General features: G+C 53.6%; 1 protein-coding gene across 5 annotated transcripts in view; it reads left to right on the top strand.

Moving 5' to 3' along the window:
• The window catches only part of CACNA1E (calcium voltage-gated channel subunit alpha1 E), a 139,520-nt gene that overhangs the window by 64,529 nt on the left and 48,009 nt on the right, over window positions 1–26,982 (top strand). For all 5 annotated transcript variants that reach the window (XR_012043291.1, XM_072866749.1, XM_072866748.1 and 2 more), the window contains exons 8-9: window positions 306–487; window positions 15,368–15,471. Coding sequence is in view for 4 of the 5 variants with exons in the window: in XM_072866749.1 (XP_072722850.1) it covers window positions 306–487; window positions 15,368–15,471 (286 nt within the window). In the remaining variant the exon portion in view is untranslated. The remainder of the gene's footprint in view (window positions 1–305; window positions 488–15,367; window positions 15,472–26,982) is intronic.

Below are 26,982 nucleotides of genomic sequence, written 5' to 3'. Positions count from 1 at the left end.
GAGAAGGGCTCTGTGCCTGCGCTGCATCCCATGGGTGGAAAACAGCCGGGGCCAGTGCATGTTGCTATTGTGGGAAGCCTAGGGCTGAGAGGATCCTGCATTTTGCTTTGTGCACACCAGACACCACCCGGTTGCGTTCAGGATGTCCCAATTTCTTATGGGAGCAGTTTGTGTGCAGCCAGGGCTAGTCCCAGCGGGGTCCCCTGCTCTGCCCCAAGCCCGTCTGCGTTCAGGCTCTTCCCCTTGCCTGTCCCCTGCCTCTCTCTTACCTCTGCCTCCTTTGGCTCTCTGCTGTGCGCTTGCAGGTGAACTAGAGGAGCTGGACCCCCCCCATCCATGCGGGGTGCAGGGTTGCCCCCCAGGCTACGAGTGCCGGGAGTGGATCGGTCCCAACGATGGGATCACACAGTTCGACAACATCCTTTTTGCTGTGTTGACCGTCTTCCAGTGCATCACCATGGAAGGGTGGACCACAGTCCTGTACAATGTGAGTAGCGCTGCTCTGAGGTTTCTTTGGGTAGCTGGAGATGGGGATGGGGAGCTGGAGACAGTATTTATGTGTCCTGTAAACCTGTGAGATGCTGAGTTTCCTTCGTGATGGAGATGGGGTCAGTCCATCCCATTTGGGCAGGAGATGGGGAATAAGGAGGCATGTGTTACTTGTCTCTGGGCAAAGGAGCTCTAAGGGCTTTGGCCTCCATCTCTGGGCTGGTTGTGCAACCCATGGCAGAGAGCAAAACCTTGTGGGCATGGGCTGCAGCAAGCCTCCTGCTCGAGGGTTGTCCCTGGGGAGCAGGGAGGCATCCTTCCTTCCCTCCTCCTCCTCCTGTGCTCCCCGGGGCAGCTCTGTAAGAGTGGACGTGGTTTCTGGGCACTGTGCGTCTGCTCTCCCTGCAGACCAGGCAGCAGATGTGCTTGCATCCCTGCGGCAGCCTTGGGAAGCCCCAGAGCTGGGCTCAGACCCCTTCCCTGGGGCAGCGGCAGCGTTTCGGTGTCAGAAAGGGAGCTGAGACCTTTGGTATTCGTGCTGCAAACATCTGTTGGTGCTGATGAAGCTGGGCTGGGTTCCTGTGGTTTGCAGCCACTTGAAGTTGCCAATGCCCGAGCCCTTGGGGTACGCAGGGAGCAACTTGGGGGCAAAGCTGGAAGCAGGGAAAAAAGCTACAGGCAACCACAAAGTGCAATATTGTTGTGGGTGAATGGCTGCATACGTACATTTTACTTTATGGGCTAGGAGCAACTGTGCCAGTTCTGTTCCCAGCCTAATTTCAGCATCAATTTCAGCATCATTGCACCAGGAATGTTTTTATACCCTGGTTCCCATAACGCCTGGAGATTTGCAGAGTGGCATTGCTCTGCGTGAGACAAATTGGATGGCTTGTGATGGGGAAAGATGCTTCGATAGTTACTTCGTTGTGAGCAGAAAGGCTGGTTTTCAACCTCAGACGAAGGCACCGTGCTGCCAGCGTTGGGGTCCCCCTCCTGCTTGGTCCATCCCAGCGTCGAGGGTGTGCATGGGCAGATGGACCATGAACCACAAACTGGGGTAAAAAGGGAAGAGTTCATGGCAAGGGGTTGATCTTGTCACAAGGATTTGGTTTTCCTCTTCCTAAAGGAGATGGCGGTGTCTGGATCTTGCTGCTTCAGCAGGGGAATTAGGCAGGATTGAACCACCTGGGAGTTCAGACCAAAAAAAGATAATTTCTTGGCTGCTTCTGGTGTATCAGTGAAATTAGAGACTTGACTACAGTGCCTATTGCCCAGGCATAACTGAGTATAGCAGCAAAGGTGATTTTTCCTGCCTGGTGGTGTGGTTTCCCCACCTTTAGCGTGGCTGGGCAGCTGCTGCCTGCGCACACTGCTGTGCCACAGCCGGTGCATGCCCAGCACTGCCTGTGCCTGGCACCAGTGACCTGCCCTGCACCTTGTTTCTTGAATTAATGACTGGGTCTCTGCAAAAGCCAGGGGCTGCTTCCACCAGCACTCCTCATATCCCCTCCTCCCCATCCTTCAGCACCTGCAGCGATTAGCAGCAGCGCTCCCTGTGCTAGAGCCCCGGTTGTGGTGTGCGAGGAGCCAGTGAGCTACATGGACGGGCAATTTATGGTCTGATCGATCCCATGGGTTTGTACTAGCAGTTCCCCAGAAAGTCTGGTCTCCTGCAGTTTAGGGTGTCCTTACTGGGAAGGCTGGAGCTCATCCATTTGATATCTGGGATTTGCTGATCCACCATCTGGATCTTACTGGGGGATAAGGGAGATGCTGCTGGGAGCACTGATAACCATGCTCTGCAGGACCTGCCCCGTGGGATCCCCTGTTTACCACAGTGGCTGCTAAATCGAGGGCTCTCTGGGTCACTTGGGGAGCCACAGCCCTAGTATCTGCATGCTCTTCCCAGCACCAGTCGCAATGCCGGGCAGACGCGCTCTGTCATGGTGTCCCTGATGGCCAGGACCGTAAGGTGCCTCCCTTTCCTGCTCCTCTGCAAAGAACCAGCTATTACTTACCTATAATGGAAAGGATTAGGGACCTCCCTTGGCTTTTAATTGAATGAGGCTGGGGGCCTTGGTATAGTAAAATGCTGCTGATTCACTCTGGGAGGCGGTGAGGGACGGACAGTGTTCCCAGCACCGTTGGGTTGTGCCTCCCGCCCTCCTCGGGCACAGGGGCTGTCTCGCAGGGTGCATCTAGGTTGCAAAGGCTATGGGTGCTCAGTCCTTTTGCTGGTCGGAGGCAGCAAAATGGGCTTCTGCCTTTTTTTTAATAGAAAAATGAGGCATAGACATGGGGGATGAGGTCTGGGGGGTTGCTGGAGGAGGGCTGGGCAGGGGTGGAAAGCCACTGGGTTGCTCTGCCCTCACCTTCATTGCTCAGAGCAGCAAACCAGAGCCGGCACCCACTGCTAACCAGCATGGGCCTTGCCCAGCACATGCCCCAGGTTTGGGGAGATCAGTGGGGGACTCTCTGCTTTCCCACAGGAATGAAGCGATGGGAGGCTGCGTCCTTGCAGGTTAACACTGCAGAGGAGAGGGAGATCGGAGGAAAACCACTTTAGCAATCTCTCAAAGAAATTGCTTACTATAGTATTCCCCTGTGTAACTGTATCGTGATTTTAAGATCCATTTTTCCACAATTTTACCGGGTCTAGAAGCGTGGCTCCCAGAATTTGTGGATAGCATCATGAAAAGCTAATCAGCCCCGTGGTACTTTCCACGTGTGTTATTTCATGGATGTGCTTGCCTTTTGCCTTGTTTTCATCAGCCTTGCCTGCATGAAATGCTGTCTTGCTAGGTAGAAATCACAGTATGGGTTAAAAAAAAAAAGAAAAAGCCTCAAATTATGGGGGCTTATGGCTTTTCCAGCTCCCGGCCCTGGAAGGGCCTGAAGCCTGAAGGACTTTAATTTCTTTTAGAGGGGAGTTTTGGGAGTTGTGGTTCCTCTGTCTGTCTCTGTCGTTCAAAACAGGGGCTAAGGAGTATTTTGCTTTTCTTCTTATACTGGAGCAGATGCCCCTTCCCTGGGCTGGCTTGAGACTAAACCTGATTTATGTAGGGACCAGAGGGAAAAATAATGCTGGCAAAGAGGCTCGCTGTCCTACTTCTCTGCCTCTGCTGGCGTGCTGGCACGGGGCAGGCGCCAGGTTGCAGTTTTGCCATTAAACAGTGATGCTGGGGTCCGGGAGGGGGTGGCTGGGCTGGTGAGGGGCTGCTGGTGCGTGCCACAGGGCTGGCTGGCTTCAGATGGTGGCTTCAGATGCTCAGACTGGCTCTCCCAGTCCTGGAGAGCAAACAGGAGAGGAGTTCAAACTTGTTGTTTCCTCCAAAACGCCGACTTGAGAGACTGTATTTACTCACTGAGATTGTTTATTTGCTTTCCCGTTTGGAAGGGCTCAGCTGCTGTGCTTGCAGGTAGCAAGGAGGAGCCTGGTTTGCCGGCAGCTGCTACTCTCATCTTCCCCCACGCTGCCGAGAGCTGAGATGGGAAGAAAAACACCCGTGGCAAGCATGTGCTGGGGCCGTGGGCTGGCCTGGTGGGCTCTGCAGGGAGAGGGGTCAGCCCTCCCTGTCCCAGCTGGGTCCCTTGCCCGGAGCACTGCTCTGTGCTCCCCGGAGCCGGTAACACCAGACACACAGCACGGGAACCGCAGCCCCCCTATTGCCCCCACTGGGCTTTAGCGTTAGGTTAGCGCAGGACAAACGACAACAAAAGTGCACAGAGAAAGCTGCTGTTTATAGCTGTGGGAGCAATGCAAATGTGAACAGATGCAGGCAGGGGAGCCAGGGCTGCCTGCTCCTCCTGCCAGCGTTGCTCGCAGGGTCTGAGACTGCCGCGAGGTGCAAGCGGTTGCGGTTGCGAGCGGTTGCTGAGGTTGCATGTGGTTGTACGGGGCCACAGGTACAAGCATAGGAACGTGCCTGGCTGTGGCCCCGGGCACCCTCTGCTTGCACCAGGAGAGGCTCCGAGCACTTCACAGGTACAGCACGGCCGGTGCAGAGAACCAGAGCCTGCTGCGTGGGGAAAGCCTCTTTCCCTGCATGGATCTGGCCATCAGGTTGAACTCCTGATCCTAATGTTGTGGCTCCAGTAAATTCCTGAGAGTCAGAGCAACCTGGAGACAGGCAGGAGTGCCTGCACAGCAGTGATAACCAAGCTGCAGCCGGGCCATGCAAAGAGCCAACTTGACTTTGCACGGGGCTACGGCTATTAGCAATGATGGGTAAAAACATTTGCCTCCTAAGCGCACGCGTTAAAGCAGCAGTGGAAGAGCATCTATGCTGCTAATTAAAAATGCATGGCAAGGCCTAACGGGAGCTAGGTGGCCACAGTTGCTTGCTATAAACCCAAAAGGCCTCTCGTGTCACAACAGATTGGGACTATAGGGAAGCAGGAGGGCAAAAAGATACAGGGAACCTGAGGAGATGCCAGGGCTGAGTGCTGGGAGCCTTCTGGGTGCTTTTGCAGCAGGAGGAGAGCGTTTGCTGGGAGAAAGAGAATCAAGTCCTTGGCAGCTTCCAAAGTACCTACTAAAATGTAGTGGTTGTGGGCAGATCTGTGTGCCATAGCCTCGGGGAAGATGGGGTGTGCAGGTCTTCTAGCCCCGTGCAAAGCTAAACAGCCACCTGCAAACAGCCGGGTGGTTGCAAAGGCGCTCGTTAGGTGCGAAGAGCAAGCCGTGCATGCAGAGCCCGGCAGCACAGACTCCGCAAGAGCAGCTGTAAAACGCGAGCTGCTGCAAGGAAGGGGGTTTGCAGTGAGCGTGACTCAACTGCCATGTGCTTCCAGCGCGCCCGAGGCACTGCGGCCAGGAGGGTGCAAGGGAAGCCCACCCTGCGGAAGCACTGGAACCCCTGGTGTTTGGGATCTCCTCTAAATGTGCGGTGCAAAAGGGCCGAGAGGAACCTCACCACGTATGAGATGAATCTCACCACGTGTGCGGGTTGGGGTTTCATGCTGCTGGAGTGCCGGGCTGGGTTTTCAAAAGTTGGCTTGGGCTGCTTTTGACTGTGAAGCACCAAACCTGAGAGCTTTTGCTGGAGCCTGGTTTTCAAATGCAGTGAAATCCATCCTTTTTGAAACGGGAACTGTTCAGGCAACTCTGATTTGGGGTGCTGGGAAAGGGAGGTGTGCTGGAGTACACAGATCGGAGACGGGCGCAAGGCTCAGCTGTCCTGCTCCTTGCCAGGTCCCCAGCTGCACTAGTCGAGTGGCCTTGGAGGGGCTCAGAGGAGGAATCGGTTTCAATGCAGTTACTTTTCCACGTATGTGTGTACGAAATTGCTTGTCACTTGTTGGCATAAATTCCCGGGATGTCATGGTCATCCCTTGGGATGCTCAGCACCCAGATGCTCTCCCCAAAGCACCCATGTGTGAACAGGGTGAGTGGGACCTGACCATTGTGCAGGTCTGGGTGTGTTTCTCTTGCCTTTCGGAGAGCAAGGGCAGTGCCTGGCTTTATGTGGGGCAGTCAGGGCCAGCAAAATTAGTGACTTGACCAGAGAGGAGTTTGCTCCTGTTGGGGTTCACTTGGACTTGGAGCTGAGCCGGGAAACCTCCCTGAGCCCTGGTGCTTCCAGGAGCTGCTGCAGCTCCTTTGGACATCAGTACCTGTCCCCTGGGGTCCCTGCTCCCAAGACAAGGGCTACAGCGGTGCCACCCACGTGCCAAGGGTCGTAGGGACTCTGCAGTGAGAGCTGGTGCTGCAAAGATCCCCCCTGTCCTGACACCACGGTGGTGGGCAGAGCACTGGAGGAGCTCAGTACAGCAGTGGTCCTGCAGCCGGGGGCTGAGCCTGCCCTGCTGCTCCTTTGGGCACTGCGGAGGGTGAAGCTGGGAGTGTGATGGGTAACGGTAGCTCGCAGCAAGGAGTGGTGCTGGCTAGAGATGATCTCTGGGGAGAGGAGGAGGAGGAGGGAGCGAGGCTGGAGAGCGGAGGAGATGGGAGGGATGGCGAAAGAGGGAAACTTCTTGGCTTTTTAGCCTCTGTGTCCTGGGATGTCACCAGGCTCTTGAGCTGGAACGCTTGCAAAGGGAAAAGGAGTGCCTTTTCGTGTGTTTTAAATTAAAACGCAACACAAAAAAATATCCTGTCGGGGAGGTATGAAAATTTAATCAACACCCAGTGCTCTTAGCAGCTCGGTAGCAAGCACAGATCTTAAAGCCTCTGCAGCTATTCCTGGCGGCTCCCGGCTGTGCGGGCGAAGTGGGGTGTGCTGTGTGCTGGGGGGGGACGGGGGCTGCCAAAAAGTCCCCAGCACTTGTGGCACTGCAGGACAGAGTCCCTTCCTGCTTCTTCCTCTGAAACCTCAAACGCGGAGTGTTTTAAATCCAATTAAGTTAGAGAGGAAACTTCAAATTCTACCCCTAAGGTTTAAAACCTTCCTAACTTAACGAAACGAGCTGTTTTTCCCCAAACAGCTCCTGTTGGTGCCTGAGCCGGCAGCGCGCGTGCTGCCAGCCGTGGGTGCTGGAGCCCATCCCCGACGGGCACATGTGCGGCAGCCAGCCTGCTTTACCCTCTTCTCCCTTTGGAAGAAACGGCTCTTTCTCTGCACTCAGCAAAGCCAGACCCTCGCCTGCTTGCCAAATGTTCCTGCCTTTTTTTTTTTTTCCCCTTTTTCTCTGTGTGTGTGTGCTGAAATGACACAGCAAGAAACAAACTGTGTCTGCTGGATCCCCAGCTTTGCAGGCATGTTCTGTCAAAAGCTCCCTGCCCACACCCTCTTCCTTGCCCGCGCGGGAAAGTCTCGCTCCTAGACTGTCTGCCGGCAGCAGTGGAGGAGCCGAGGGGCCAGCGGAGGCACCGATGCTCTGGCACCGATGCTCCGGCACTGCCCAACAACTCCAGGCTCAAGGAGAGGAGGTAGCAGGGGGTTTTGGCACTGCCTGGCCCCTGCTGCTCATCTTCGTCAAGCCCGGGGTCTCTAATTTTATTAGCAGGTTTGGCGCTGGAAATTGTGCCAATGAGGCTTTGCAAAGCTGTTTCCTTGCCTCTGCGTTGGTGCATGTGCTGCTGTGCATCAGGGTTGGACTGTCGGTATTGGGGTGAGTTGGGGTCCTTGAGCAAGGTCGCGTGTGGGTCTATTGCCCCAGAGCATTGCAGCTGGGGATGTTCCTGCATTTAGGAAACATATTGCAGGGCCCGAGCTGCCACTCTGGGCTTGCAGCGTGCTTGAAACAAAGCAGGGATCCAGCCTGGCAATCACCAAGCCCCACTGAAAAACAACACCAAAACTGATCCCGTGAAAACCATGCCCCACTGCAGCGTGCAGGCTCCGGGTCCAGCAGGAGAGGCAGCAGCGCTGGCACGTGTCCGAGCCCGACGCTGAGGATGTGCGCTGGGAACACCGGCGCTGCCTTAGCCAAGTGCTGGGTTTAATGAAGGCTGCGGATCTTTGCAAATCGTCCATCAGGAAAAGTTCATCCTGCCTGCGGGGCAGTTAAGGGGTGCTGTCATCTGGGGCTGGGGAAGGTGCAGGAGGGGTCCGGGCAGGGGGAAGGTGGGCATTCAGGAGCAGAGGTGGGGGCAGCTGGGGGGTTGCAGTGAGGGATGGCTGGGGGGAGAGGAGGAGGAGGAGGCACATGTGGGGTCAGGGTCCGTGGATTGATGCTGGGGCATCTGGGTGTGATTTCTCGGTGGATCAGAAGAGAACAGAGCAATAATTGGTCTCTGTGCTCATATCAAATGTTTTGAAAACTCTTGATTTTTAGTACTGCTTCTAGCAATGCATTTTTTGCATTCCATTTAGAAAACAAAAATGAAATATGGTTTCTTTCCCTGTTTCCCCACTCCTTCCCCTTCCCCACACACACACAGACACAAGCATGCCCACACGCTGCAGGCTTTGCTGAGCTTTGTGCACCCCTCTGCAGGGACTCCTGCCTGCTGCCTGTCCCCGGCACCCCAGAGCACCCCAGAGCACCCCGGGGCCAGCGGAAGGCAGCGCTGCAGGCAGGGCATGGGGCAGGAGGTGCCCACCCTGCCTGGAGACCCCAGCATGCAGCCGTGGCAGGATGTATGCTGCCACAGGCCAGCCCCGGCCCTGCAAAGGAAATGTACCAATTTCCTCATTAACCTGATTTGGAAGAGCAAAGCGTTTTCATTCAGATCTTGTCCAGCTTTGGGGTCGCTGATGGATACCAGGCAGGACCGGCGGGGAGTGAAGCATGGCCCTGTGTGCAGGAGATCAAATTACCGCTATTAAAGGGAAGAAAGAGGTCTGTTACTGCACTGGGGAGAGCAGCAGTGGGTGTCAAGGTCTTGAGGGAACTGGTTAGGCCAGGGAATCTGCTATAAGGTATTTCTTTTTTTTTTTTCCTTCCCTTTTTGCTGTGGTATGGAGATATTGAGGCTGTTCCTGCTGGCCTGAGTGTGTTTCTCAGCTGGATGCAGCTGTGGTTTGCAGGGAGGATCAGGCTGGGGGCTGTGGAGGTGATGCTGGGGGGAACGGCATCAGCCATGGTGGGGGCATGGTGCGTGTCACCACCAGGCAAAGCCCATCAGGAGTTGCCAAGCAGAGGATTTGGCATACAAATCATGGGAGCTGTGGTGTTTTTGCACCCGCTATCCCAGCAGGTCTGCTTTGCCCCCGTGCCGGGCAGCAAGCCCCTGGGAAGTGCTGGGGAAGGCAGGCACAGCGCTCAGGGCAAAGCCTCCTGAGATCCTGGCTTTCCCCATCATCCCCAAACCCCCTCGCTAGGATTGCAGCCGGGGGGGACAGGCAGACCTCTCCTGCCTGGCTGCGGCGGTTGGGACGGTTTGGTCACCCCGTCCCTGCCCATTAAAGCCTGCCTGCAATGCAGGCAAAGCCGTGGGTCCCCGTGGGAGCTCTCCATGGGGTGGGAGATCACTGGGAGAGGACCACGATGAGAGCAGGATGGGGCCACCCATGCCGCTGGAGGTTCTGTGGATTTCTCCCCCAGCCCGTAGTGCAGCGCTGTGGTATACCCCAAGCACGTCACGGCCAGCTGGTTACAGTAATGAATGTATATTACCCTAATGTAGTTATGTCCCTTTTTGGTCCGGATTGAAACAGAAACCACAGAGGCTCTTTCCTAACCCAGATGGATTTTGAGAAGGAACTTGACTGCCTATGGGGCATCAGCGCGGGCAGTTGATGTTGGCCAAGGTGGTCATGGAGGTCTCCAGGATGCATCTCCTGCTGGGGAAGGGGCAGAAAGCTCCCCTCCTCTTCAGGGAAAGCCTGAAGTGGGAGCCTAGCCCTGTTACTAGACACTGGAGAATCAACGAGGATGGATTGCTCTCTGAATGAAGTCCAGTGGCTCCCCGCATCCTGCTGCTTCCCAAATGAGTTGGGTGCCCACAGCCTTGGTCCCCAGACTCCCTCCCCAAGGTGGTGGGCAATGAGTGGCCATTAAAGGCACCCTGCACAGGCAGAACATGTTTATTTTTAGGTAGGAGAGACTGAATTTGTGGTTTTTTTGCCCCCCCCCCCTTCCCCTATAGCAAAGAAATCCTAAAGTTTCCCATGCAAGTGCAGTCTGAGGGAGGGTACGTGTGGGCTGCGAGCTTGTGCTTTGCATTCGACTCGGGTATATATTTAAGATTTCTTTATATTTCTGGCCCCCCGAGTGAGACCTTCTTTTGCAGCTCCTTGTGCCTTTTCCCGCCCTTTGAAAAAAAAAACCAAAACCAACACAAGATCTGCCGAAAGAATAACCCCGTGCTGGGGGCTGAGAAGCGTGAGCCAGTGGGGGCTGCTTTGCTGGGTGGGGACCCGCCATGCCAGCTCCATTACCCCATGAGGGTCCTGCTCCCACGCCTTGGTGGTGTCATTTATAGGCTTGGAGGCTTCGCCAGCAGCGGGATGGGTCATGTCTGCAGCAGAGATGCGAGTCCAGTGGTTCAGCTCCTGCCAGGGTACGGCTGGGGGTCTCTACCAATGCCTTGGCATGAGAAACACCCTTGAGTGTGGGGTCCCTTGGGGAAGCTGTGGCTCCTTAATCTTCACCAACAAGCTCACGTTGGTTGTGTTGGTGTCTTGGGTATGCCTGGAGGCAGCAACAAACGCATTTCTTGGTGTGGTGGCTGTGGGAGAGCTTAGGTGGTGGTGGTTTAGGCTGGTGGGCTGCATAACGAAAGGGTGGATGTCTTAAAGGGAAGGGTAGAAGCAGCAAGATCAGCTGTCAGGCAGCTCCTCCATTTCCCAAAGGGCTTGGGTGAGCAATGGGACCTGGTCTCCAGCACAGGGAGCCAGGGGCAGAAGCCAGGAATTTCTTCGTTAAAGGAGTTACAACGTTTGTGTAATTTGGGGATTGAACTCCCTGTGTCTAACCTGACCTCTGTGCATGATGGCCTCCTGGTACCTTCAGCAAAGGGGAAAAAAACAGTGGGAAGGCACAGTGGACCAAGGCGATGAACCACTGCCTATGGAGGGATATTAAGAACAAACGATGCCCCAAAGGGATGGGAAAAGGGGCTGCTCAGTGAAGACAACTACATCCTGGTGCTGAAGAAGTTGGGAAGGGCTATGGGAGCTGCCAAAAGTCACGCTGATATGGACCTCGGGAAGGATGCTTGAAGGGGCAGTGAGCGGTTCCCCACCTCTGCAGATGGAAGCAAGGCACAGTGAAGCGATGGCTGGGGATATTTGGGCACGAATGGATGTTTCACCCGGGCTTTTGGTCAACACCAAGACAGAGGCAACAAAAAGGGCTGGGTAGTGGAAACGAGGACTCGGGCATGAGCGCAGCCGATGTGGAAGTCAAGTACCGAGACCATCACACCCATCAACCCAGTGCTCAGGATGGCTTCCCCCCCATGCTTGGAGGGAGCTGGCACATGAAATGGCAGGTCTGGTAACAAGTATTTTTAACAACTCCATCGAGTTGGGGGAGGCACCATCTGACTGGAGAATAGCGAATGCGATGCCTATATTTAAAAGCGGGGGGAGGAGGGGAAAAAAAGTAAGGCAGGCAGGAATAGGACTGTAAGCCTGACCTCGATCGCATGCCATTTCAGAACAGATTTGGAAGGCAAAAGAGGAAAATGAATCATGGGTTTGCCAAAGGTAGGTCACACCAGGCTAACCTGGCATCGGAGATCTGGAAACGTGTAGAGCTGCTCTTTGTAGTAAAGCTTTTGCTATGGGAAAGTGCTAATGAAGCAGAGAAGAGGGGAAGAAGAAGAGGAGCTCTGCGAGGCTGGCAGGGAAGTAAGCAACACTGGGATGGCGCTGGGTGGTGTTGAGGGGACATAGTGGCTGGTGGCAACTCGCAGGGCTCCTCAGGGATAAGCCACGGGCTTTTCTTCTTCCAGCATCGGCTGGCTTCCCGGAGCTGGGGGGACGGAGGCTGCCACCCTGGGCTGGAGGAAGAGATGTGGGATGCAGTGAGAAATGGAAAGCCATGTGCTTGTTGAAGAACAGCAAAGACATCTCCTAGGAGCCCAGGTCTTGCTGATTGGGAAATAGCAGTGTGGAGGAGGATGGGGATGAGTAAGAGACCGCAGGGTGACCACAGGCCAGCGGTGCCCTGGAGGAGCAGGGAGGTTTGCAGGCAGGATAGCAAAGTCTTGGTAGCATCGTGCAGGGATGGAGTGGGACCCATCAGGATCGCTCACTTGGGTCTCCTGCATCCAGGGAAGATGAACTGAGCCTGGACTGGAGCAGGGAAGGGGCTACTAGATAAAATAGGGAGGGAGAGCCAGTCATACAAGAGAGAACTGGAGGAACCTTCCTTTGGCTAGCAAAGCAGAAGCTGGGGATGGCCGTGATAGCTATCTATAAATACATCAGGATGGGAAATAGCATTTCAGCCAAAGGCCAATGCTGGTAGAAGAACAGAGGGATATATAAAATGACCATAAATAAATTTAGGCTGAAAATTAGAGCAGCCATTAGAGAATCTGCTTGAGGAGCCTTCCTGTGAGAATTGTGAGTTTTTAAGGTAGAGCTGACAAAAGTCTGGGGGAGATTGCATGACACGAGGGGGTCTAGGCTCAGCAACTCTGCGAGACCCTGGCAGTCTGTGTTCTCTCTCAGGCAAACGCAGCCAGGTGTGGCGGTTCCTTTGGTTTCCTGGGCAGATGTGCTTCAGCTTTGGGAGTAGAGAGATGGGAATACATCCACTCGTGTGTATGCACACACATGCATGCATGCATGCTGTTCTGTGTGCTGATGTCCTGCTGCACTGTATACTTTGTGGTCATGCTCTCCGCCATGGGCTAGAGAAGCAGTGGAAGATGCAGAGCCTGTGAAATGCCAAGCCCCTTGCATTTCCCAAACAAGCCCCCTTGTGCCCCCAGCTGGGCCTTCTGCAGCCTGGGTGCTGCAAAGGTACTGGAGCAACTCTTCCAGCTCCTTGGGGAATAAAAGGGCAAATTTTGGCAGTCGGAGCGGCCAAGCAGGTACTAGATGAAGGGCTGGAGCCACTGCAGCCTGGCTGAGCATTACCAGCTCCTGGTTTTGTAGGGAGCATTGGGATGTGCCCTGGGAAATTTTATCTTGGGGCTGGAGGGTCCTGGCAAAGCTGGCACCAGCCAGGGGACCTGTGTGGCTGCTCGGGGCAGGACTGTTCCTGGGCTTGCTGGCATCGTCCTGGGTGGCTGGGACCATTCCTGAGCTTGCCGTGGTCAATGGTGTGTCCTTGGGTATGTGGGGTCCATGGCCACAGCTCCCCATCCCCTCCCCTGCCCCAGCAGTGCCCCTCCTGGAGCCACTGGCTGCTAGGAGTGCCGGACATATAATCCCCCAAAACACCTAAAATCTCTCTAATCCCCTTTACCTCCACCCCTGTGGGAGCTGGGTACACAAATGCACATAGAGGTGGAGATGGCAGACAGCCTGTCCTGGCAGGGCCCTGCCGAGCCTCTGCCTCAGCTTTCCCAGCTGTAGGTCCCTGGTGGCACCAGCTTTGGCCATGTCCACAAACCACAGCGGGAAGAGGTGGTCTGTGTGCTGTGGCTGGTATCGCTGGCTGATAACCCTGGGGAAATTGCCCTCTGCTCCATCATCTCATCCCTGTCTCCCACTCCGTCTCCTGCTGCACATCACTGGAGGGGAGAAGGCCAAAGGAGGGGTGGCAATGGCCCAGCCCTGGGGGAAGATGTCTTCTTCACCTGCAGGAAAGGAGCTCTTCTGTTTTGCATCCCCTGAGCCAAGGACCTTGGGAAAAGCCCGTGGTTTTTGGGCAGGAGCCAGTTTCAAAGGCGAGCTGTCCTGGCACGGGTGGCAGGTACCCAGTGGCATCTTGGCAGGGAACTGAAGCCCAGCCAAGCTCGGGCGGAGGGGTTGCACAATGCCTTGAAGACTAATGCCATGGCAAATGGTGCTGTTAGAGCAGAGCGTGGTGGCCTGGGTGTCTCTTGGAGGGTGGTGATGAGCATTGGCTATACAGGATTCCCACGCATCATTCCTACCTCCCTGTGCTCACTTCTCCCGTGGCCCCGAGGAAAGGGGCTGGTGGTGGACTGGGGCTCTTGAAAGGTGCAGGACCTTGAGAAGATGCGTGTGGTTTCCCTGGTGCTGAAGGAGGAGGGTGGTGAGTCTTTCCAGATGCTTTCCCCAACCTCAAAGTCCTTATTGCTGCTGTGTGCCAGGCGCTCCTCTGCACTGGGGTCTGCCCACAGCATCCCCCTCCTGGTGCTGTGGCCTGTGCCTGCAGCGGGATGTGCTGGCATTGCCCTTCCTGCCTTGGGTTCAGCATCAGGGTGGTGGGGATGCCCGGCCAAGGTTCCCGCCGATGCCTCGGTCACTGGAGGAAGACTCCAGCGCGGTGGCTTTCTCTCCCCCTTGGAGATGCGCTTCTCCACTTGCGGAGCCTCGTCTTGGCTCCTGCACTGGCCGACCAGGAGACATGGTGCCAATGACTCAGATGAAGATGAGGGCTTAATTAGCACAGGGAGAGGGGGGGAAGAGAGAGAAAAGAGAAAGAGTCTTTCATTGCAACAAGATTGATACCACCTCCCCCAGACAGTCACGTTCTGCCGCATCACCCTCCAGCCTGGCGTCATGTGCGCCGTGCCTGACGCCGGAGGACAAATGGGGCCCGGGAAGTGGCTGCAAGGTACAGAGGGGCACTGCTTTATTAAAAGCCTCAGTGAATAAATGTATAGAGCAGGCCTTGCCAGCAGCCTTTTTAGCTGTTGGGCTTTGCCCTGCGGTTAGAGTGATCCTCTGCTCTCAGCTCCTTGGGGTAATGCACCCGGGGTAGGAGGGTGTCTGCAAGGTATTAGCGGTGATGCCATCAGCAAAACTCCCGTTTGAAGGTGTGGGGCTTGTCTACACCAGCGCTTTTCCCCCTGTGCATGGAAGGACAAGCATCGGCTGCCTCTTCTTTAGCTGACAGCTTTGTTGGCCCTAAGGCACCTTATAAATCTATCCCTCTTAACCTGCACAGTGCTCAGCAGGCGCTGCTGCTGCGGGGCTGCTTTGCCCAGTCTCGGTGGGATGTGCAGGGGAGCACCGAATCAAGCTGCTGGGGGGGGGGCATGCTCAGGGTGGCCCCTGTGCCCTCAGCACCCCAATTTTGGGCTGCAGGGCCCTGCACCTCCAAGTATACCATTGTCTTACAGCCCCTGCATCCCTGCAGGGGTGGTAGGAGGAGGCAGAGGAGAGCGGTCCTGCCCGATGAGGGCTGGAGACTGTGGAGGAGAGCGTGGCTGGGGCAGGATGCCAAGGGACATCCAGGCACTGCTGGCTGGGAGCCCCCGTCTGGGCATACCTGCCTGCACAGGCAGCTGCCCAGTGCCCATCAAGGCTTGGCAAGCATGGCCACATCACCCCAAGGAACCTGGCGTGGTCAGCCTGGAGGGAGAATTGCCACCGTGCCGGAGCTAATGCACCCTTCCTCTGCCCCGGGTGCTGGTGTTGAACATAATGTCACACATGTTTTCTCTTTTCCCCTCCAGACCAATGATGCCTTAGGAGCCACCTGGAACTGGCTGTACTTCATCCCCCTCATCATCATTGGATCCTTCTTTGTCCTCAACCTTGTCCTGGGAGTGCTGTCAGGGTAAGCGAGATGCCATGCCCGTCCCCTGTCTCTTAGCCCCAGGGTTGGCCCCCGGTACTGCTGTGCCCCCCAGGACCCCAGTAGCTGGTTCCCCCCATCCCCTCCACACCTGCCTGCCCCACAGCAAGGGATTGCTCCCTGGCTCTGCTTACCGCCTTTGCTCCCTGGGGAGCCAGGGAAGGGGCAGTGTTGAAGATGCTTTCTCATTGTTTCACCTTGCTGAAGAGCTTGTGGGTTTGGTCACCTACAAGAAATGGTCAGTGTCGATCTTCTGGCTGCTTGGGACCTGCTGGAGGGGAAAGGCATGGGGAAGCCTTATGGAAATGTGCTTAAGTCTGGGATGTGTTTGTAGCGGAGTGTGCATTTGCTGGCTGATGGAGTGTGGTGGGCATGGGTTGGGATGGGTTTGGAGCACATGTGGGAGCGATGCGGGGCACCTCCATGCTGTGTGGGCCGTGGCCAGGAGGATGTGCCCAGCGCCGGTGAGGGATGCACACTGGTGAGGGTAGGGGTGCCTGGGGTGTACGTGGACAAGCCAGGGACATAGGGACAATGCAACTGTCCCTGTTCTGCTCTTCCCAGAGGAAAGGAGGGTTTAATCCAAGCCATTAAGCTGGGTTTGGAGACAAAAAGGCTTCTTGTCTCCATGACAATGAGCTGTGGTTGCATCAGCACATCCTCAGTCGATGGCAGGGGCTGGTGCATGGGGAGAGCATGCCCTTTCCTGCACTGGGAGGGGGATGTGGGCTCCTCTGTCCTTGCCGCAGGTGGCAGCGAGGACCCCGTGCCCAGCAGCAGGTCATTTTTTTCCTAATTGCCCATCATGGCAAAAAAAAAAAGCCACTGTAGCACTGGTTTGGCTAGCTGGAAAGCCCTTAGATGCAGGGGTCAATGTGGAGACTAGCCCTGGTCATCTCTGTCACTGTCCTAAGTGTCCCTGTGAGTTCAGGTGTGATGGTGGTGGTTTTAGGAGTGCTTCTGGAGCGGCAGGCTGGGCTTCTGGGTCTGTTGGTGCATTGAATTTCCCCAGCTCTCCATCTGGGGTCTGACTGAGTCCAGGGATTCTGGGGACAGGCTGCAGGAAGGGCTTCACGCTGCCTTGCAGGGAGGGAGCTCTTATGGAGGATGAAGACTTCCAAGAGGTGTTGGGTGGCTTTTGTGTCAAGCAGGAGCTTTCCTACAAAAGCCTAGAGAAGGAAAGTTAGGAAGCTCTGGGCTAGGCAGCTGGAAAAGCCCCTTATTGCAGTGTTGAATCAGGCCGACGTAGTGTGTTGTGTGGACATTGAGGCTTTTGGTGCTGGTGTGATGCTGAGAGCAGCCTGGGGACACAGCAAGATAGCACCGCTCTGGCCTGCAAGCCAGCCACTGGCAGGAGGACCACAGGGTGGCTGGTGGGATGCCTGGCCCGTGCCCTGGACCATGCTTGGTGCTTGCCTGCGCTGGGACTGCGCGAGGCAGCTGTTCCTGCACCCGCTGAATTGGATGCAGTTGTCTAGGACTCTTCCCAGGCACCGGCTGGCATTTCGACTGTTTGTTTATCGCTAATAGGGTTTGTATTGGGGAAGGATGCAAGTGGGTGGGTGGCCTAATTGGCAATGGAGATGCTCTCGTGGTGTGCTAGATACCTAGGGAAAAGCGCGACTGCTCAGCTCCCCGGAGGGCTGAGCAAGGTGAGTGGAGGTGGCGAGCTGGGCTCTGCCATTCGATGGCAAGGCCACTGTGCATGCCCTCCTGCCTGGCCATGGCCACAGACATCCTCTGCGGCTCAGTGGATGCAGTACCTTGGCGGTGGTGAAGCATCCTCTTGCCAAAGCTGCTGCCGGAGCTGTGGAGGGGTGCGACGCGAGGCAGGAGAAGGTACTTCTGCACGCAAACAATGTATGTCCTTGAGTGCCATAAGAAGGGCTTCGTTCCTCACCTTGCTTGCTTAGTTTTTATTGTTTTTAACACTTCTTGCAGTCCTCTTGTGCTGGAAGAGAGCACTTGGCTCTGCTGCAGGAGGGGAAGGATGACCTTTCCATCCCCCAGCCTCTGAGCTGGATGAGCAGGCAGGGTCTGGCTGGATCTCCCTGCACGCCCTGCGGCTGGGCTGAGCTGGGAGGAGAAGGTCACTTTGGGGATGAGCTCCATGGAAACACCTCCACGCGAAGGAAACCTTTCCCTGGCATTACGGCACTGCTTTGGGGGAAGACAGGCAGCCCTGCCCAGCTAGCTGAAATCATGGTCGCTCTGTTACCTTGGGGTGCAGCAGTGAGCAGCAAGCCCTGGTAGCTGCTTGCATAAACCTGGATCCACGTTGCTTGCAAACGGCACCATCTGCACTGGTGAATAACGAGGTCCGCTTTGGATTTCCAGCCTTCTCGAAGTTCATGCTCACGAGCTGCTGCAGAGCTGCCTCTCTGCCCTCGCTTCATCTCGGCAGCAGTTTTCTTTGGGGAAACAATCAAACACCTGGGGCAGGTCCTGAATGCAAAGAGGCTGCAGGAGGACATTTGTATGTTTAACTTGCCACCATCAGAAGTTTGCCGGAGCCCAGATTTAGCAGTCTTCTGGTTGCGATGCGCATCTCTCCCAACAGTCAGTTCCCCAACTGTTAAGCTGAGGCATGACCTCCGTGATGTAAACAGCCTGGATCCATCTGCTCCTAAGCACAAAGTATGTGGGAGAGGAAAAGAAATTATTTCCATCATACCAAGGCTCATCGATTTTTCTCTCTAAATACTAACACGCACACATGCACTGGAATTGCATGCAACACTATTAAGAGGAGATGGAGTTGCTCCAGGCAGGGGCTTGGAGAGCCAGTTCTTCCAGGGCTTTGGCATTTATTACTGTGTCTGTTAACTTTCCCCCTCTATGGGTGCAATTACAGATCAATTAATTCTAACTGAAAGTAGGAAAGAAAAAAAATTGGCCCTGTTCCTCTTTGAGAGCAGGTATGAAGCCCAAGGAGATGTGACTGCTCAGCTTTTAAAGCTACACAAGCTACCAAAATAATCCTGGCAGAAGAGAGTCAGTGGGAGCGAGCGAGGATGGAGCATCAGCTGAAATGCCCTGTTTTCTGCCACGTGGCAGCTGGTGGATTTGGGAGCTCGGGAAGATGCTGAGACTCATATCAAGTGTTGCCTGCTGCTGTCCTGTGGCCTGAGGTTGGTGTCATCCAGCACCCTGCTGCGGTGGGGCAGGGTGCACCTGCAGCTCTGCACCTCTTCCCAGGGAGAACCGCTGTAGCACAGAGAGAGAATCACATGCTGCCGGAGGAGCAGGATGGCTGGATGGGACCCCCTCCTGCCCTGCAGCTGATGGCACACTGCGGGCAGTGCCCTGTGGTCACTCAGCTCTGAGTCAGAGGGATGCAGAAGTTACATGTGCCCCGTGCCGGAGATTTGCAAAGGTCTGCTCTCCCTTCTTTGTGAAATGTTGTGGGTTTTTTTTTTCCCTCAGCTGTTTCTCATGTGAAACCATTTGGATCTGTGCGTTTGGGCTGCATCTCCAGAGCAGCAGAGACTGGGTGAGAGCTGCGCTGCCCTGTCCCTGCTGCCTGTGGCATGCATGGTGCTGCAGTGGAAGTAATGCCATCCCAGTAATGACCACAGCTCACCACTGGTCCTGCCTAGCCACTGCAGAGGTCCTGCCTGCTTTGCCCCTCCTGGCAAGAGAATGACTTATGTCTAGCTTGTCGCTGGGAGCAAGAAGATGGAAGAGTGAGGATAAAAAATAAGCCATGCTTGGAGGTATAACGTTGAGGACTCATGCAGAGTTTCTGATACCAGAAAGGCTGTGTTTTGACTCTTTTCCATCTCCCTTTCCCCAGCCCCTGCAGAGAAAAAATGGTATGCAATCACCCTCCTCCATTCATTACAGCATCTGTCCTCCTGTTCAGGGCTGGTAGACTCCTTTCCCCGATCCAGTCTCATACTTCCAGCCTCTTTCCAGGGTGACAAAGCTGCTATAATCATTGGTATTCGTCGGCCGCAGCAATAGCTGAGTGGGTGCAGAATGGAAGGGGATGCTGCCCAACCTGGGAAGGCTGGGTCCTTGGGTCTGCCAAAAAGAAGGCCTCTGGAAGCTGATGGCAGAGCAAGAAGTTGAGCATGATGGCAAGAAAAATGAAATCCATCTGCCTTGTACCAAACAAGAGAGTAATTTAAATCCTCCTAATTGCTTCCACTCATCCTGGTGATGTTAAGTCTTTTCTCCCTTTCTTTTCTGCCCCCCACCCCCAGCTCTTACACTAAGCCTTTGAAAGAAACCACTAATGTTATAATTAAAGGATCAATTTGGCAAGATTTCTTTGTCTTAAGATCTTCTTTCTTTCAGGTTGGGTTAGCGCTGCGTTCCCAGTCTCTGGAGAGTTTTCTTCAGCTCCTTCAGGAGCCTTCTGTACCATCTCTGAAATCTTTCCACTTCACTTAATTTGAATTTTTTTCCCATCCAATTTTGAGGCATAACAAACGATGAATAAAATTAAGTTTTATAGCAATTAATAATAAGGGCATTGAAGGAACAAGTGTACATTTTCAATGGAGGCCGGGGTTTTTTTGCTGGCTCTACGCAAAACCTGGGTGCTGTATGTTCGAGATGGATCAGGTGGTTTGAAGCCAAAAACGCTGGGAAGAGGATTAATGTCTCGGAGGTAGGCAGTTTCTGGAGGGGAAAGAAGGGAGACACGTTGCCACAATGCAGGAAGGCTTGTGGGGAGATCATGAAAGATAGCAAGATGCCAACAAACATGCCCGAGAAATATTGCATCGGAAGTGTGGAAGCTTGGAGGCATTGTTTTTTTTTTCTTTCATGGTTGTAGCATCTCAGGGAGTGGCTCGGATGAGATGTAAAATGGCTGTGCCCGTTGTGTGTTTGGGGATTCACTAGTTGGAACCGCTTTTGAATGGAGTTGTGCGTGTAATGGGGAGGGCGGCTGTGATGCCTCCTGTCAGGTCCCCCAGCACCATCATGGGATGCGTGGTTGGGCCACGCTTTGTGAGAAACGGCCACACTTGTTGCTTTGTTCTGGGGAAGTTCTTGTGTCATCAACATGGTATTTGAACATGAGTGAAGCAAAGGAGCCTTTGAGATCTTCATCTATATTCAGCAGCCAGGTGGGCATCCATATTCAATGAGTGCCTTTCTGCCTTGCTCTGCTGTACCACCTTTCTGCAGAGGGCCTCCAAGCCCTTTGCAAACAAGCTGCCTGACAAGAGACGCACATGTCTGGTGTGCCATATCCCCTGGTGTTACAGGGAATAACGACTCCTCTTACAGCCAGCCGGACAGGATGAAAAAAAAAATCCACAACAAAGATACGACTCGGTGACTTTCCCCTTTGATTTCTCTTTGCAAATTATTTGCCAATGTGTCTCAACTGCTTCAGATTTGCTGTTATTCATGCCTACTTGCAAATCTGCTCTGTGGACTGCTCATTGTCTGTGGACTGTGGGTGAAAAGGCTTGGTTTTGATCCTCTTGACAAAGCATTTGGCAGAGAGTTCTTGCTTACAGATTGCTTTTGGAGTTTTTTGTTCCAGATCTTCATAATTTCCGTCATCCTGGTTAATGACAGCAGTTGTGTGGCCGTGGCTGAAGCTCTTTGACTTGGCGGATGGCTTTGGAGATGCCCAGTTCCTCCATGACCAACTCCATGCTTGCAAGAGGGTGCTGGACATTCCTGTTGCATGAGGTAGACAGGATGTCCCTAATGAATCACGTAGCTTTATCAGTTCTTTGTACATTGTGGGTGGCTGTTTGTTTGTTTTGCAGTGGCGGAGTGACATATCTAGCAGTTGCATTGTGGGTTTCACACTTGATAGTTAGCTCTGAATTCATTGTATTTGTGTGTTGAAGGCATCAATTAGAGGGCTTGAAAGTTCCTGGAAAGTTAACATGATGAAATGTTGAAAATTGGTGATTTTTTTTTTCATGCTGTAACTCACCTTCAGTACTGGCCCCGCACCTTTCATCTGCAGCTTGCTGTCACTTGCAAAGGGGGACTATAAAACTGTTCTCCGCTTACAGAGGATAAAAAATGGAGCATAGGAGGGAAGGGGAGGAGTGACATTTTCCCAGCGCTGCATGAGCCAGTGGGAGTGATTGAGAACAAAGCCCGGGGCTCTTGAAGCAGCGAAGCTGCACTGCTCATACCAGCCCTGCCTGATAAGAATGAAATAAAATCCAGAGCTTCCATCTCTGCTTCTTGCTGCTGGGGCTACCAGACCCTCTGCCGCCTTTCTGTAGCTTTCTTGCAGCATGAGTTGACCATGCTATTGCTGCCTTTGGTGCAACATTGCAAACGACAAACTTCTCTGAGCAATGGGGACAGAGATGCAAACCTCATCGTTGTTACCCTTGGAAAAATGTTAAAACTGAGACTCTACAACTGGAATGTCGGTGGCTCCCTTCCCCCGGTGGTATTTGTCCTCTTTGTCATTTATTTTTCTCTACTTCAAACAGTAAGATCTCCAAACTGTTGGCTGCTCTGAGCCCAGCCCAAGTGTCGTGGAAAACCTGTCTTTTTTTTAAAGGTCACAGCAGAGTTGAGCTGAACACAAAGCAAGCATCCACGTGTGCTTTTCTCACTTTGATCACGGAGTACTTCTTATTCTTGGAGAGCATGCATGAAGAGTGTGGGAGAGGCATCGAGCTGCCTGGAGCTGATCTCACCCTGAAATGCAGAGGCTGGACGGGACACCTGCATCTCTGCTGGGATCCATCGGTGAGGGACAGGCTTTGCAGCAACGTACAGCTGATGCCCAACCATGTTCCCAAGCAATGGGTGAACCTGCTCTTGGATGAATGAGAGCCTGTTGTCTGAAGCTAACTGTAGACAAGAAAAGGGGATTACTGGAGAGAAGAGAGGAAGTATTTAAAGTCCTTGCTGTTCAGTGGGCTGCGTTCCCCATGAGCAGATGCTAAGTCTGAGTTCTATGTTTCTCACTGTTTTGAGTCATTTCAGTGTCTCCATTGCCGCTCTGGCTCTGGAGCAAATATCAGTTATTTGAATTCTTGAACTTCATCCTCAAAGCTGCCCAAAGTCTGGACCCAAGAGATCTCCAGGTTGTCTGATCTGTCCTCCCATTGCTTGTTGGCAGCAGCACCTGTAACAGAGTCGCTCCTTAGGAAGAGCATAGTGTCCCATAATGCAGACAGCCAACGGTGGTCTTGACCTCGCTGCTTTGGCCCCTATGTGGAGCCACGATGGCCCATATCTCCTTGAGGGACCAGCTTATAAAAGAAGGTCTTTAGTGCTGGGAGTTTTGACTTTGCTTCTGGGGGGTCCTCATCTGGAGCCCCTCTGTCCTCTCCCCACTTGTGGAGACAGTTTCCCATTTGGGCTGCCTTCTCCCTGTGTCTTCATGTTGTCATTGCCTTTCCCTTCTGGCTCTATTTTTGTTCACTTCTCCTCATAGCATGGGGTGTGAATGCAAACTAGCACGGCGAGGTCTTTCTGAATTGTTCATGCTGCTTGGTATCAATCCTGTCTAATACAAGCCCCTTTACGACCTGGTAGAAGTGACAGTCATCAGTGAGTACCTATAAGAAAATCTGATTTAAATCACAAGCCTTCTCCAAGGTAGAGGGTAACCATCAGCATCTGCCCCTTCTTAAATGGGACAGTGATGTAATGGGTAATCTCAGGACTGGTATCTCCCAGCTTCTTCCCATTTTACCATTCGATGTCGCCAACAGCTTGTCAGCTTTTCATTCCCCGATTCATGTGTCTGCCGGCACTCTATAAATATGCTTTCTTTAGCATCATCATCTGTACGCTCCGTTTCTTGCTGTAGCTTTGTCACAACGTGGTGAACACGTAAGTCTCGCCAAAGTACACATAAGGATGATCAAAAGCTAACGGCCACTGCTAAAAGGGAATACAAGAAATAGGATGTTTCTGTTTTCCTTTTTTTTTAAAATTTTTTTCTTTTCACCAGTTAGTGCTTCATGGGAAGACAATCCAGCAATTTGAGGCAATCCAGCTTTGTTAAGGAATCATAGAATTATAGAATAGCTCGGGTTGGAAGGGACCTTTAAAGGTCATCTAGTCCAACCCCCCTGCACTGAGCAGGGACATCTACTAGATCAGGTTGCTCGGAGCCCTGTCCAACCTGACCTTGAATCTTCTCTGACTTCTTCTGGCGATTCAAGTGAGCTTAAATCAAGCAATTACCCTTATCCAAAAAACTTGTTGTCTCCATCAAAGCAGACCTATAAAGCACATCTTCCCCCTGCAGAGGTTTTTGTACCTTTTGGACTCCCTGCTCTAGCCTTTACTATCGGTTCAGTGCAATAATCCCGGTCTGCAATGCCAGTTCTGCTGTGCCTGCTTGCCACCGTCTGTTTAAGTTGAAGCACCAGGTTACAGACTGCACAGTTAGTTCAACACTCTTACTTTAGTTCCTTTACACCTCTTGGGTAAATACCATCTGATCCCCCTGGTTTGCAACTGTCTCATCCGTGTTTTCCAAACCGTCTGTTGTCAGTTCTGTCCCATAACCTTCCCTGACACCCTCCTGGAGTTGAAGGCGGTTTTTCCTCAAATTGTGGTGCTCAAAACTGAGTCGGAGCCATGAGCTGAGACCTCGTGACTGCTGAGGAGAGCAGCAGCATTACCTGATGTCTTACAGATGGTGTTCCTTGTTATACATCCCATTATATATGTTTCTTTCACAGCAGCACAGTACCGCTACATCATCCTCAGCATGTAATCCAGTATTTCTCCTCTTCCCACCCCATCCTTACTGCTGCCTCATATCATTTTAAGACCCGTTTGCTAACTGGTTTGTTGGAGGCGTCTTTAACGGTGGCAAAAGGTGATGAATTGATGGGTTTGAAAATGGTTGGCTTGTAGTTTCAAAGCAGGGAAGCCACAATGTTGATATGACCAGCACTATATACCCTCTCTGGACTCAAAGAAGCTCCAGAAAGGATACATGTGGGTTGCAGCATCTGTGATATTTTTTTCTTAGCTGGTTTTTGGGTTTGGGTTTTTTTCTGTGGTTGGGTTTTTTGGGTTGTTTTTTTGTGGTTGTTTTTTATGTTTGTTTCAAAAAAGGGGGCCCATTTCCAAGCTGGATTCTTTCACATGGGTTCTTGTCCCAGTAAAACCAGACCTGGGCTCTCCAGCCCTTTGAGTGGAGCGCACCGATGTAGTAAAAGCATCGCTGCCCCGGTGCAAGCAAGGGTGCGGGGGCTCGGGAAGGAAGGCAGCTGAGCACGGCAGCGTCCCCCAGGGTCTCCTGCCGGGATCAGAGACACTCTCAGGCTGCATGAGGGGAATGCCAAGGCTGTAGAGGAGAATTTGCAGGCAGAGGAGGAGCAAACCATCTGTGCTCCAATCGTCCCGGTAGGCTGGGCATGGCGTGAGGATGGATGATGCCCTTGCGTGCAGGAGGACAGATGGCACACTGCTCCCCAGCTCCCACCATGACCTTCAGTGCTCGCCTCCATCTCTCGCTGCGTGCCTTCGGCTTTATGAGGCCTGACAGGGAAGGGCTGCAATGACATGGGGTCTGCACGTGTGGAGCTCGGCTGTCATGGGTGAATATTTTCATACTGGAGGCATCAGGATTTGGGGCCAGGAGACCCAGGTGGACAGGCAGAGGTGTTGCCGGTGGGGACTGTGCTTTCTGCTTGGGTCCTCTGAGCCCCCTCGCAGGGACCCCATGGGTCAGCACAGCCTCAGGCTCTTTACAAGGCAAAATTGGGCCATCCCTGGCAATGTAACCCAAACATGCCAGGGTGCAGAGCACTTCAATGGGAGGCAGGTACCCGGCTTTCTCGGCGATGCAATGCCACCCTGCCTGTGACTTGGAGCCTTCCCAAGAGGCTGTCAGTCACCGTCGCTGGCCCTGTTCTCACTCACATACAGTATTATCTCTACCCGCTGCTGCAAATTGGCTCTGAGCAATCCTTGATCTGTCAGCATCGCCTACCCACTCTCAGATGTCACCAGCCCCCGCTGCTGCCCTGCTCAGTAACATGTCTCTCTGAAATGTAATAATTCATTAAGTTGAGCTTAACTTTTTTTTCCCCCCTCCCGTCTCTGCCACCCCTTCCTCCTTCTAATGGACAAAAGCAATTAAGGTCCATTAAGGATCAAGCGTGTAGGAAGTGTCTCCCTCGGAGATGCTGTTGCAGCTGCATGGACCTTGTCCCTGGATGCGTGTGGCACCAGCTTTTTGCAAGTTAGGGCTCCGTGAGCAAATGGTTGGGCAGGGGGAAATGTTGCTCGATGAGTGGGGGGCTGGAAAAGATGCTCCCGTTCCCTTCTCTGGGAAAAGGTGATTTGAGGCTCAGCTGGTCCTTCTGGGTTTCATCATGGACACATGATGATGGCTTCTCTCGCCATGCAACAAAAGGAGACACTACCCTCAGCAGAGGAGGAGCTGGAAGACAGAGGGATGGGCAAGCAGGAGGTGGCAGAGAGGGGCCAGATTCCCAGCTGGTGTAAATCAGAGGAAGCTTTCCATGTGCTCCCAGTCACAGAATATATCTTCGGGGTCTGGCTGGCAAAAGTTCTGCCAAGGTGCTGGCTGGCATGGGGTTATGGCCCGTGGGGCAGAGGTTCAGCGCATGGGAGGACCAGTGGACCAAGCCAGAGGGAGAGAGGCAATTTCCCCACTAACTCTGGCATCTTCTCATTTCTTGACATCCCAAATTTGCTAACAAAGGCCTGTGAGGGATGATGGCACAGACAAAATGGTCCTGCCTTTCCTCCAGCTAGGGCAAGGAGGGTTTTTGGCGTGGCATGCCCAAAATTGAGAGTGTGTTTCGCTGTTGGCTGTGGGAGGTCCTTCCTTCTCCCCCATCTCCTCCCGCCCTCCTTCCCTCCACTTAGGCTGCTTTTCTCTTCCTTGCCTTTTGTTCTCTCCCCCGTCCCTGCTCTAGGAAGAAAGTCTCATTTCAGTCTGAAAGCCAGAGATGGAGGGGGAGAGTCATTTGATGCTTAATGCCAGAGCAGCAGGAAACTTCACCTTCCTGGGGTGGAATTAAAAACGCTTGAATTGTCTGGGGATCTTAAACAAGAGATGCAGGGAACATTCAGGGCTTTTCACACAAACACGCACACACACACACACACATGAAAGCCCACACAGCATTAAGGGTGTAATAGCTCAGCTGGGGTAATGCACTTGAACTCTCTCTGCAGCAGACAGACCAATTCTTTCAGTTCTTTTGAAAATTTTTTTTTGAGGCTGGAGATTGCTGCTAGTTTCCGGGGAGAGAGACGTTCGTCTTGCAGAGAGAACGATGCCATTTCTTCTTTGCAATCACACTTCCATCAGAGCACCCTCGGACCGGGAGAAGGCTGAGGGCACGGGCTGGGTTCCTCTGTGCAGCTGGGGCTCTGCGGCCGCCGGGACTCGGGGGTGGGATGAGGAGCTGCAGCCAGCAGATCACATCCCTGTGATGTCGTTGCAAGGAAGGAAGGGTGTGATGGGGGGACGTCTGGTGTGAGGGATGCTCCTTGTGTGCAAATGTGGTTGTCAATAGAGGTATAACGTGCGGCTCGAGATGC

This window comes from Ciconia boyciana, chromosome 7 (genome assembly GCF_034638445.1).
Source record: "Ciconia boyciana chromosome 7, ASM3463844v1, whole genome shotgun sequence".
Taxonomy (NCBI): Eukaryota; Metazoa; Chordata; class Aves; order Ciconiiformes; family Ciconiidae; genus Ciconia; species Ciconia boyciana.
Note: the sequence above shows the minus strand (reverse complement) of the source record. Positions and strands in the feature narration are given on the sequence as shown.